Raw genomic sequence first — 13,790 nt, 5'->3', positions numbered from 1 at the left:
TTGCATGTTGAAAAGTTGAACTCTACTTGCAGACAAACTCTGTCCTGGATGCAAATGGCACAAATACTCTGTGTTGTCTGCCCAGCATGCTGACAGCACAGGTTAAAAATTAATATTAATATGATTTTCTTGACAATTGTTAAGGTGATCAAAATGGGTTGGTGTTGTTGGAGTGCTTTTCCAAAAGAGGAGAGGTCACAGAGGAGACATACAGTCGAGGAGACTGGAATGCTGCGACCCAGAAGGGTTGATAGCTTCTTGGTGATGTTGGTCCAGAATGTTTGGATACAGGTGGGCAGAGCCAGAAGGCATGAAAGTAGTCATCTCTGGTATTAAGGGACATTTTGAACATTTTGTGTTGGGTGATACGAGCTCTGTGCAGAATCTTATATTGAACGAGTTGCATTTTGGAGTTGCGGGTCATAGAAAAGGTGTTGTTGCAAATAAGCTTCCACAGGTTGATATCAGTGGGAACAGCAAGGTCTCTTTCCCATTTCATTGTAGGTAAAGATAAGGTGTCATCTGTTTTTAATAAAAGTTTGTATGTTCTGGAAAAGGGATTTTTCAAGTGAGTGAGATGTTCAATCATTTCAGGTGGTTGTAGGATGTTGTTCGTCAGTTTGATTTTAACTTTTAGAGACTGCTGTAATTGAAGGAATTGAAGGAAGCCGTGGCCACGGATATTATACCTTTGGATTAAGGTTGGGAAGGATATAAGCAAATTGTTTTGAAAAATGTGTTCCAGATGGGTAATTCCTTGTCTTTTCCAAGACCAAAAGATTATTGGTCTGTTTTTAACCAGAAAATCCAGGTTGTGCCAGATTGGGGTGAATTAGTTTGGAGATAGAGTGTGACCACTGAGTTTGAGGAATTTCCACCAGGCTGACAGAGTTGTTGCGATGAATGGGTTTTTAAAGCAATTATGTTTCCTTATTGATTCAGTAAGGAAGGGGAGATCAGATATTGATAACTCCTGACATTCTGTTTGTTCAATGTCACGCCATCCATGGCCCAATTGTTGCTCTGGTTGTAACCATTTAATTATAAATTGAAGATGGTTCGCAAGATTTACATTTACATTTACATTTAGTCATTTGGCAGACGCTTTTATCCAAAGCGACTTACAAGGGAGAATAACATTCAGCTACATTGCGACAGAGATTAGTGTAACAAGATAGTAGTATCTGAAGATTGGGGCTGCTAGGCCTCCACAGTCTTTGTTTTTCTGTAGTGCTGCCTGTTTTAATTCTCGGTTTCTTGTATTTCCAATAAAATGTATTGATTATTGAAGTGTATACTTTTTGTTTGTTTTCTATGGGTTTGACACTGTGTTATGCGATATGGAGCCTGTCGCTTTAAGAGATTGCATCTTGGGGAATGTGAGAGCTGTGTTTCCTCGAGGCTTTACATTATTTTCTCAGTTGGAGGAGGGGTGGAGAGGAGCGTGCGTATGACGGAGGTCGCTAATGAGGGCCGACACACTTATTATTTTATAGTAAAATTTATAACGCGCCAGTAAGTCTGAAGAGTACTGCCTCACGGTGTCTCTGTGGAAGGACATCACTACTTGTTAGAAGTGCCCGCTGAGAGCCAGCGGATGCCAGGTGAAGCTACGGCGCCACAGGCGGGTCTGGTAACAACTGCACAAAGAGACAAAAAAATACATAAATAAGTAATACATTTTCTGAGGGGCGGGGCTGGAAATGTTTAAACAAATGCCCACCCACAGCCCATGATACATAGCGTGTTTGGTTTACTTCCTGCAATTGGGCGGAATTGTGTTCTAACCGCAACGGAGCCGCTCTACGGTTCACTTGGAATCAGAGCGAGGCGCCTCTGGCACATGGCCTGGGAGCGCTTGTCTTGGTTCTACACCCGAGTGTGAGTGTGTTGCTGTGCTCACACCCGCCCAAACGCAATGCACCGTGGGGGTGAACGCACCGGGGTTCCAGGCCAACGGACTAAACACGGCATATGTGAATGCAAATCAGGCTTTACAAGCCAATTACACGTACGCATACGAGGAATTTGACTCCTCATACTTACAGGACAATAGGAAAGTAAACGAAAAAAAACCTAAGCAAATATTTACCCCAAATCAATTTAGAAGATTTGTAAGCGCCCTTAAAATTAGACAAAATACGGGGTCTTTCCAACAAACACCTCCACACGCCTGCAAAGTGGATTTTTTTAGTGGATTCCAAAATGGATTTTCTCTGAGAAGCGGCATTTATTCCCTTGAGCTTGAATTGGTCCACGTCTTTTGAAGTATTTCTGATATGCAGTGATATATAATAGTTTTGGGGTTTTTTTTGTGAGAGGGCGTAACAAAATGAAACGCTATCAGTTTATCACAACCCATCAAGATCCCACAACATCATCACAGTAACTCTTGGGAAACAGTGAATAGCCATTTTCCCCTCATCCCTCCTTCCCTCCTCCCCCTCTCGCTCATTCTCTCCACCTGCCCCCACCCACCACGGCCCGGGTTCTTCCTCTGAAAAGTGACGAAGTTGAACCGTCTCTTGTTCTTGCCATCGTCGCTTCTTCTTCTTCTTCTTCTTCTTCTTCTTCTTCTTCTTCTTCTTCTTCTTCTTCTCCTTCGTTTGTCGTCCCTTCGCTCTCCGTCCCTTTCGCCGCGTTCTGGTCTTCCTGAGTCACAGCCGAGGCGTGGAAGGCCGACCCCCCGCGCCGTGAAATAAATCACAGCTGCGTTTTGCGGCTAAGTGGCTTTTTTTTTCTTTTTACTGCCGTGGAATCCATTTTCTTACTCTCAGCGTCTCCTTGACCCCGGAGCACTACGCAATTTGTGAGCATCCCATGCACGGGTGTCGCTTTTCTCAAGGCGCTCCTTTGTTAACATTTTTTTGGGTGGGGTGAACATGATAATCCACTTTTTACATCCTTTCTTTCTCTCCTCTGTGATCCTCAACACGTTTTCTTCCTCTCAATTCCCTTTCTTCCCCTTCTCACCTGTCATTCATCTCACTCCTCTATTTATCTCCGTCTCTCACCCAAACCAGTCCTGCCCTCGCTGACGCATGAGAGGAAATACCAGTTGTGCGCAAAGATCGCAGAAGTGGTCTGAATGGAAATTTCACTCTTTTTCCAAGGAATTATAGGCTAAAGTGCAAGGTTTGGGATTTTGTTGGTTTAAGATAGCTGGTAACCTGCGTGGAACAAGATTTAAGTTTAGGAGCGGCTTCTGATGATAGCGAGATGGGAAAAGCACCTTCCAAACTGCAGATCAGAGCGGTCTCAATTGTTACCTCAGCGCCCGATCGCCTGAATAGTTCGAATGACCTGAATGACCCGATTATATGTTTTAATCCAAATGCGAGAAATGTTAGAGATGTTGTGTTTTTTCCAATATTCAATGGAAAAACATTTATCTCTCCATAATGTGTGTATTATTACACTATTATTAAACCATTACCAGGTTTGTTCTATGACAGTGAGACAATTTGTGATTCGTGTTTTAATTAGTTGATTAATTGCAGTTATTAATTTGACAATAAATCATAAACTAAAATGTTATTATTGTGACTGCACTACTACACTGCGCTACTGCGTTGAAAAGAAACAGGGCGAAAAGCAACCCGTTAAAAAAGATAACAATGTTTAACGCGAAATGGAAAACCTGGCTGACTGGCCCTATTATCATTGTTGTTAAGCTGTAAATATTTACGCCCGTGGAAGAAATTAACTGGTAACTTTGATGTGCAAAAGAAAAAGGTGTTGCATTAACAGGGAACCTATTAGATTATCCATCGGAAGCCTGAAGAAACACAAGCTCCGTAATTACAAGTGTGGGGCATCAGGACGGACCTCATGTGCCGCTATTAAACTCGATCGCCGCACTTTAAATCGCTAATTACTCGGCAAAAGCTCCTCGTTATTCATGGCAATTACCTTTTTTTTCCTTGGTGGTCACCTTGTAAATCTCCGCTTTTTATGACCTTTTATTTCCATCAACTCCAAGGATGTGTGCAGGTGTTTGGCTGCGTGCCGCTTTCATATGCTAATCGCCGCACAGGCATTTACATGGGAATCCGCACGTTTGCGTCATCGCCGAAAAACCTTGAGCTCACAAAAAAAAACGAAAGAACAGAAAAACATGTTAACTGCGTAGCGCTTGTCTAAATCGTTGCCCTTCCCCTCATTGTCAAATGATTCATTAAGCCGCGTCACGTAATCACCTCCGTGAGCTGACTGTGTTTGATATCCACAAAATCTCCCCCCCCCCCCCCCCCCCCCCCCCCCCCCCCCCACTCGCTGAGAAAGTTTTAATTTAAGGCAGACATCTCCTCTGACGTCTCTCTCTTCCTCTCTCGCTCGCTCTCTCGTTTTTTTGGCACTTGACTTTGGTCCTTATGAATCTGCCCTGTCACAAGGTTTTTACTCTTCATTACGTGGCCGTCCGATGATGATGAAGTTTTGCGTAAAAACATCATCTGCGTGCATGCATGGCTGCTTCTCAGTGTGTGTGTGTGTGTGTGTGTGTGTGTGTGTGTGTGTGTGTGTGTGTGTGTGTGTGTGTGTGTGTGTGTGTGTGTGTGTGTGTGTGTGTGTGTGTGTGTGTGTTCGCCGTCATAATTTATGGCCGGCTGTGACCTAATGAAGCCGTTCGCTGTGATACATATTCACTAACGCGGTGGGAGGGACAACAGAGACAACAGACAAGAGCACAGCGGCTGCAAATTTAGAGTGTGCGTCGACAGCACACACACACACACACACACACACACACACACTCTATACAATATTGTACCAAGCAATAGGTACAATAGAGATTAATGTCTATTTTGGGTATTTCAGTATTAATTTAAGAATTATATTTGATATCATTATTCAATAAATAAAGTAAAATTATTCATCAATTCAAAAAAACAATTCTCAGATTTTTCTTAAATGTGTTCTTCGTTTACATTTTTTTTAACTTTTTTATGATGATATCAGATATCATAGAGATTTGTACATTAAGCATGGCATTATTCCAGCAGAGATATAAAAAAAAATAATAATAGAGTAGATTAAAGGGTAGAATAAAAAAATCTAGCTATTTATTTTTCCAGAATCATACAAATACAAATACAAATTTTAATGTGTATGACATTTTCTCTTTTTCTATGTACAACATAAGCATGTGCATGTTTTAAACATTTGATTTATTATGTGTCCTCAGCCTGAACTGTACTTTTATACATCATGTATATTATATATATGTATATGTATAATTGGTTAATCATCCACTTATATTTTACAGAAGATAGATTAAAAAAAAAAAAAAAAATTAAAATAAATTTTATCAGGCTACTACTAAATGTTTTTCTCCAAAACATGATGTCAAGCATCCATTTTGAAGGACAAATGAACTATAAACATGATATGCATTTAAAGAGTTACATGCTGTTAAAGAGTTACTTATAATAAATAAACCAAAATCAAATTTAAATGGGCCTGATCTGAGTTGCAAGATCGGGGGGCAGGGGGCACCCAACCATGCATCTTTCCCACCTAATCAAAAGTTCAGAAGCGATCTCTGCTCCACCGCAGTCCCTGGTCCCCGTTGTATTTATTTTCTTCTGTTTCCTAATTGTATGAAACAAAAATGCCCTACGAGTAACGGGAGGACTTTCTCAGTCACCCCCCGGTCGCTCAACTGGCATGACGGAAAAAGCGAGCGTCTAATTCACGAGGCACCTGCAAACGGTGCTAACTGCTTTTGCATCTACTTTTGCATCCTGTGCCATTCTTCCAAATAGCCTCTTGCGCATTTAAATTAAGTATTATTCATACATTTGGTGCAAAATTGGCCCCTTTCTATGAAAATGAGCCTTGTTGCAAATACCGTCCAATTCACTCTAATAGCAACACGCAGTTAGAGTGACGCTATGACCGTCTGTAGAGACCTGGTGGTAACTGTGCAGAGACCAAGAAAAGGGGAAAAAAGGCAGCGGAGTGTGATCGTCTTCAGAGAGCTGGTGCAACTGAAGTGCATTTATAAGGGGTGTCAGGCCCAGACTTTCCGGTGATCTGTCAATAATATTTTGACATTATTATTATTATTATTATTATTATTATTATTATTATTATTATTATTATTATTATTATTAATAATAATAATACTGTCACAGCATCAGTAGGTAGTGGAATTGGTAGTAGTCTGTCTTGCCTCTTTTCAAAACACACTCCAAAAGCAACTGTGAAGCTGTGAATAATATATTGTACAGCAAAAGGCATTACAAACATTGACAAAAATGGTTCCATAATTCCTATTTAAATCAAAAGACATTGAAAAAAAACAACAAGAAGTTAGAGGGAATAGCGATTAAGTGGTCAAAATTTGCATTGAACCACAGATGGCATCGAACCTCAGGACCATGGACAGCTCCGCAGGCCACAGCCTTTCATGTGCAGCTGCCTGGAACTTGGTAGAGTAAAATATGTTAAATCAACTGTCATCATTTCTATATTGTAATATTATGATTCAGTGAGAACTAGAATTTCTCGAGTAAATTTTTTATATATTCACATTTTATTCATGCAATAAATGAACTGTGTGGGGAGAGTAAGTTTTATTATAGATTTACTCCTACTATTCAAATGTTTTAAAGTCACTGAACATAAGCCTAAAAATACTCCAAAAAACCATAATCCTTTTTTAGGCAGATTCCGCAATATTTTTTTCCCAGGCTGCTTTTGCCCCGTTCTTCACAATGAGTAAAAAATGCAATTTGTTCGACCAGGAACCCCCCCCCCCCCCCCCCCTTTCCCCAAAAGCTTGATTCGTCCGTCTCTCCGTTCACTGGTGACGGATGAGAGTTTGAGGTCGTCACTTTAAGAGTCCCGTCGGGTTCCGGAACACTCTCCGCCATGTCTCCCCTTCCCATAATCGCTGAACAGATAAGAAAAGTCCCCTGACGCTTCTCCGTTCATTTATCTATGCGTATTTTCAGTTATGTGTGTGTGTGTGTGTGTGTGTGTGTGTGTGTGTGTGTGTGTGTGTGTGTGTGTGTGTGTGTCTGTGTGTGTGTGTGTGTGTGTGTGTGTGTGTGTGTGTGTGTGTGTGTGTGTGTGTGTGTGTGTTTGTGTGCGTGTGTGTGGGTGTGTTCGTGTGCGTGCGTGCGTGCGTGTGTGTGTGGGGTGGTTCTTTGTTTTGAGTTTAAAGCTTCACACGCTCTGGAAGAGATGAAGGATTTTTTTATTGCATGCTACTGTAATTGTGTGTTCTGTCAAGTGTTCCGCTTACAATCTCTCCTCCTTTTCTCTTCGTTTCTGTCTCTTTTCTCATGCTCTCTCTCTTTCTGTCTCTCGTCTTTCTCCCTCCGTCCCTTTTTCAGGTTCGAAGCACGGTCAACAGGATCAAGGAGAGGAGAAAAGCTCTTCATTTTTCAGTATGTGGCCCACCGCTATGTCTCGAATGTGCGTGTGTGTGTGTGTGTGTGTGTGCCCCCTCATGTTCATGTATCTCATTCAAAAGTTTCTCGGACGAACTCTGAGGCCTCATCCACACATATATGGAAAAAAAGTATCTTGGTCCACACAAGAACATAAAAACGATTTAAAACGCTGACATCAGCATGCCAAGCGAGTAGGAGTGATAACATCTCATAAAAATTGATGTCAAACACCACAGAAGAACATTAGGAGCATGTGTATTGAGCTTCATAATATGTGACCACCACAGCGAATACCGTACTTTTTCTACCCTTCGTCTTTTGTGTTTGTGTTTCTGAGATAATCACCCTCAAAGTTTCCCCAACACTTGGACTCATTCAGCCGGCTCCCAGAATGCAAATGGTTGGAGGACCGACAAAGCCACATGGCTACTTGCCACATGGCCACTTGACACCCTGCTGAATGGGGCAATCTCTGCATTGTTCTTGTGTTTTGGGGGAATGTTGAACAGCGTCATCGACACACAACCGCTTTGTTTTTAAAAAAGCTTTTATTTAACAGTAAGAATATACACATTTTATAAAAGTGGAATTATTTAGGAGTGCGGACAACACAACAAAATGTAGAGTCGATCAATAATATGAGTCTCTGTATATCAACCTCAGTGTGTCATTTAATATATAAATGTATCTATCAATATTACATTTATCAATCTGATCCATTACTATTTGTTCAAAATCTGCATCACCAACCTCAACGGACTTAATGACGTCAACGGACGTATTTTCGGGTCTCCTCTGGTGGATCTTGAAAATATTGTTTCATCGTCAAATTCAGGTTGAAATCCGCTGTTCAAAATGTTTTCCAACTCCGGGATAACGCCGGTATCAGATTCAGCGTCACTGTCAGAGAACTAACTATCATCGCAGAAAAATTAAGTCCAGTACGCGGTGCTCATACTGACTTGGATCTGTCGCACTGGTCAGATTAAAGGCCGGGATATGATTTCGATCTTCCTCCACCCGCTTCTCCTAATCCATAACAACACAGACAAGTGAAACCGAAGGATCCTCGTCCGCCGCTTTAACCATCTGTTTACAGAAATGACCTCAGCTTTTCTTCTTCGCGGCTTACGCCACCTACACAACAATGTATCCAGGTGTGTGTGTAAAACTAGTATTATTTAAAGGTTGAACTCTATCAAAAGGGTTTAACATTGCGACTTCACATCACATGGAATATGGAGGAATGATCTTCACTTGCATGCTCGCTTTAAATAAAACGATCAATCGGCGTTGTTCAGCGCTGTTCAGCGTCTCGGTAAGTGAACTGTGACACCGAAAACAACACAACGGGCGTCGGCAGCCGCTCGTAGGTTCCTGACGCAGGTTGACGTCCTGACGTCAGCGTTTTCAAGAAGCTCCGTTTTACGTCCTCCGCACTAATACAAATTTTTGAAAAGCTTTGTTTCCAGTGACCTAAAACTTTCTTTCGTTTTCGTTTTCGTGTGGACTGGACGGGAGGCCATACGCAGAGAAAATACAACGTTTAAAAAAATATCCGTATACATGGTGACGAGGCCTGAGAGTGAAATAAAATTTCCCTCACATGGAAAATGTCAACCAACACGGCAATGCCGGTGAAAAGTAGCCACAGAGCCGTATATCTAGCAGCCGCTCGCAGGCCGTCACAACATGCGAGATGCCCTTATACATCAGACATGGACCCTTAATGGTCCCCCCCCCAAACACACACACACATGCACACACACACACACACACACCCACATACACACACACACACCCTTGTCTTCTCAGAACCTTCATTGCAGCAATGTCAAGCTCCCCGGCAGGTTACAAGTTTCTAATCCGGGACAAGATGTCCCCTGACATTAAAGTGTCAGGACAGTATTTATACCTTGCTGGACACTGCTGGGAGTGTGTGTGTGTGTGTGTGTGTGTGTGTGTGTGTGTGTGTGTGTGTGTGTGTGTGTGTGTGTGTGTAGGTGTGTGTGTGTGTGTGTGTGTGTGTGTAGAGAGGGAGGATCACTTAGCCTGTGTTCAATGTACTTCGCACGCACACACACACGCACACACACACACACACACACACACACACACACACACACACACACACACACAATTATAGTCCAGAACATACACTTCGGGCCGACACAAACACACACATTTAACCCCCCTCCCACCTCCACCCGCCTTTCTCTCCATCTCCACACCCCTCTCTCTGCCCCCTCCTCCCCTCTCTCTCTCTCTCTCTCTTTCCCCCTTTCTTGCTCTCCCTCATTCTTTCTCTCGCTCTCTCTCTCTCTGCCCCCTCCTCTCTCACACATGCAGTGTCGCGTTTTGTCCTATGGGCGATCACATTAACTCACCTCCCGGGGTTGTTGTGCCACACTTTATGGCCGATAGCAGTTTGCGCTATCCACTATTATCCTCCAGCCACACACAGTCTCTCTCTCTCTTTCTCACACACACACACACACACACACACACACACACACACACACACACACACACACACACACACACACACACACACACGCACGCACACCCACTATACCTCCACCCCTGACCCCGAGAAATCCAGCACCCCATACGCCGCCACACCCTTCTCCAGCTCCGTCAGGTCATTGAGGCAGGAATGAGACCATCTATGAGAGCAAATTGATTTTTAGAATACTGCTGCATCGCACGCACACACACACACACACACACACACACACACACACACACTTCCCCTTTGACCCCCCTTTCCTGAGAGTCTGACACACTGTAAAGACAAGAACCACTTAAAAAAAACTGGTAAATAGAAGAGGGAAGGGAGGTACAGAAATGTATAGAAGGTGAGTGTTGTGACGAGGCGTGGCCTGATATATTGGGCTCCTGTAACCTCACCCGATGCCCCCCCCCCCCCCCCCCCCCCCAACTATACCCCTACCTCTAAAAACCTCCCTTCGTTTTTTAGTGCCCCACGCCCACCAGACAATTTTCCAATCTTGCCGGGTTCCGCTAACAGAGCGCGATTCCCGGGCCCCTAGCCGCCGCTTCCCGGGCAGTTTTTAGCTAATGCCATTTTGCGCCATAAATCGCGGTTGAAATACTGTATCTACCTGTCCTCCAGGCGCGATAGGAGACATTTTGCTCTAGATGACCGCACATGGCCCTATATATCCCCTCGTTGTAAAACATGGGATTGGCTGCGTGGCCATGCAGCGTGAGCACCAAGGGGCCCTGGTGGCGTGCTGTTGCTTCATATGGCGGCCATTTGGAAGACAAATAACAGCTGGAGGTGGATGGAGGGTAGTTGGGGGGGGTGTCGTGTTATCCAAGGGTTAACCCTGTGAGAGACATTTTTGCCAATATTGATGTATTTTTATTATTTAGAAATGTACTTAAATCTTTCAAGTAACACTTAGGCAAGGTCGCTGCGATCAACAGCTTAACAGAGATACTTAATGATAATGCGTCTGAGATAAGACTTTATTGATGCCCCTGTTTCTCACATCATCAAGTCAGCAAGAAAATGTAAAAGAAAAAATGGAAAAAAAGGAATAGAAAAAGAAAGAAAGAAATATGGTAATGAATTATCTTTTTTAATACAAAACTATTTTTAATAACCTTTTAAAATATTGTTTAATAATTAAATATTTTTTTGATAATTGAGGAATCAACATCTAAAAGGTGTAAGATAATATACAGTATATTACTGTTTACAAAGGAGACAGAAAAAGCTACAGGTAGAGAAAAATGGGACTGAGAATTGTTTATATTTTTTGAAATACAAAAAAAAAATTTTTTTTTTTTGAATAATTCAATGTTTGTTAATAATTATACCTTTTAAATAATTGAGGAACTAACATTTAAAAGTGTAAGATAATATATAAAATACAAAGCAGACAGAAAACACTACAAGAAGGCTGACACAGTGTAGTGTATTATTTATGTAACCATATACACAACAATACACAATATACTGTACATACAAAATAGTATATGTAAAACAGCCAAACATTAATAAAGATGGTAAAGTATTAATATGTCGTAGATTATTTCCCCCTATGCCTCTGGCTCTTGCCACTGCGACCTTTGTCCTCCATGCTCCTCTACTCCGCATCAGTGACCCCCTGTATAAACTGCCGCAGAATTAATCACACACACAATCTCCTTTTTTTATATCAGCCTTTTAACACCCTTAGTGACAGTCTGTCCTGAGGAAGCCCCCTGACCCCCTCCCCCGTAGGTGGGCATGGCTGTTTGGACACACACACACACACACACACACACACACACACAGACACATACACACATACACACACACACACACACACACACACACACACACACACACACACACACACACACACACACACACACACACACACACACACACACACACACACCACAGGCCGTTCCCAGCCTCCTGACCATTGTAACCCCCCGGGCTCGATACCCAGTGGCTGGTGACCCCGCTGACCTCACACTTGTACACACACGGCTTGATTGCTTGGTGAAATAAAGCTGTCAGTCCCGGGGTCCAAATAAAAAACGATCCCTCTCAATACGCGCCGTCCCCTGCCCCTGACACTGCTGAAATATAGATATAAATTGGAAGTGGATTAGTTTTTTTGATCTTAATTCAAGTTTTGACAAGATATAGGAAGCCAAAGGGTCAGACAGATTGTGTGTGTGTGCGTGTGTGTGTGTGTGTGTGTGTGTGTGTGTTTGTGCGTTTGTGTACGTGTATTTTTGTGTGTGTATGTGTTTGTGTGCGTGTGTGTGTGTGTGTGTGTGCGTGTTCAAATGTTTCTGTATAGTTTGTGTTTACAGTATGTTTACATAACAAATTTGTTCTCCTCACTGTATCAGACTCCATGTAGCTATTTCATAGTTCATATCATTGGGTGCATTAACATGCACTAAACACCCAGATTAAGCTCAATATTTGGGTTAAGTAAATAATGCGTTTAAGGTAGATAGCTTACCTTAGATACCTACCTTACATAACTGAAAAGCCCGAGTTTACACGCTGAGCGGCATAGTCCATTTATCGACAGGACTGTCTACAATCCTCCCTGACACATTATAGAAAATGCCCTAATTTGGGTTCCTGTGCCCGCTTAAATATCTTACTATATTTAGCTCCCTCATCAAGCTCAACATGACCCCTCCTGGAACCACATGAAGGGACAACCTGGCAGACCCCGGACCCCCATGTTGAGAATAAATAGAAACTTGCATGCCGAAGAAATGTATTGGAGTGTCTGACCTTCAGAGGTGTAAACAGCATGTCAAATGTTTTTCCTCTACTACACAACTTTAACACATGAAAAACAACTTTTAACATTGTACTTTTTTAACTTTATACTTCTTAACACCTTAATTTAAAAGACATTGATTTGTAGGCCAGGGATTAAACCCTTTCATGGAAGCGTAAGTGAGAAATGGTGGAAATATTTGATACTTTTCTTGTGAAATGCATCAATTTTTGTTGACTCTTCGCTGTTCTACCAGGTCATTTTGCACCCCTGCAACATGTGATTTTTCTGTCCTCTTCCAGTATTTTCCTAATGAGCCCCCCCCCCCCCCCCCACACACACACACACACCCAGAACTGTGCCAGCTCTAGACCGTCCAGCTCCGGAGCCAGCTCCCGCCCCGCCAGCTCCCCGCTGCCCATCCCCATGGACCCCCATCCCCCAATCCGGAACGAAGGGGTTGTGGTGGTGGAGGAGGAGGGGGAGGGTCGGGGTCTCACCCTGCGGGCACATGACCCCACCTGCGCTCCTCCCAACATCAGCACCACCCTGCAGAAGGAGGAGAGCTGCGGGGGTGAGTCATCCAGACACATACAAGCGGCATGAGACAAATATCTGATTTAAAGCTGAAAAAAACTTTGCAGATGCTCGTCAACTTATTTGATTAGACACATTGCAGAGGGTTCTGGGTGAACATATGGGCTGATACACATTTCGAAAAGTTGTATAACAGCCTTTTAAAACACAGGGTGTCAGGTCTTTTAAAGACCTGACACCCGTTCACAAAAAGTTAGTTCACAAAAGTTAGGCCTTAAAAGTCATTAAATGGCCTTTTATCTGATTTGATTAGATTTTTAATTTGGAATTTAGCTGATTGTATTTATTAACATATTTATTTTTGTCAATATGAGTCAAGTTCCTCTGTTCTTCTGAGTCAACATTTCTGATCTTATAAAACGTAAACCTCCCTGATATTAAACCTGATATTTTCCTTCATACTTACCTGCTGTACTCACCTGTTCTCGATGAACCTAAATCACTTTATACTTTCCTCCTTAATCACCCCCAAAAACCCTTGGTAATTACCTGTCTTAAACTGTCTTAAGCTCTGTGGTAA

At 42.6% G+C, this 13,790-nt stretch overlaps 1 protein-coding gene across 3 annotated transcripts in view; it reads left to right on the top strand.

Annotated features, from left to right (window-relative positions):
• LOC307235680 (adhesion G protein-coupled receptor D2) overlaps positions 1–13,790 on the top strand; it is a 126,874-nt gene that overhangs the window by 61,576 nt on the left and 51,508 nt on the right. Inside the window, exons 22-23 of one of the 3 annotated variants that reach the window (XM_080007845.1) lie at positions 7,344–7,397; positions 13,028–13,247. In XM_080007845.1, coding sequence (XP_079863971.1) covers positions 7,344–7,397; positions 13,028–13,247 — 274 coding nt within the window. The remainder of the gene's footprint in view (positions 1–7,343; positions 7,398–13,027; positions 13,248–13,790) is intronic. The other 2 variants (XM_080007846.1, XM_080007847.1) reach the window with 2 other exon arrangements.

The sequence above is a fragment of the Zeus faber genome (genome assembly GCF_960531495.2).
Source record: "Zeus faber genome assembly, chromosome: 1".
NCBI classification, from domain to species: domain Eukaryota; kingdom Metazoa; phylum Chordata; class Actinopteri; order Zeiformes; family Zeidae; genus Zeus; species Zeus faber.
The sequence above is the reverse complement of the archived record's forward strand: the minus strand, read 5'-3'. Positions and strand labels throughout refer to the sequence as shown.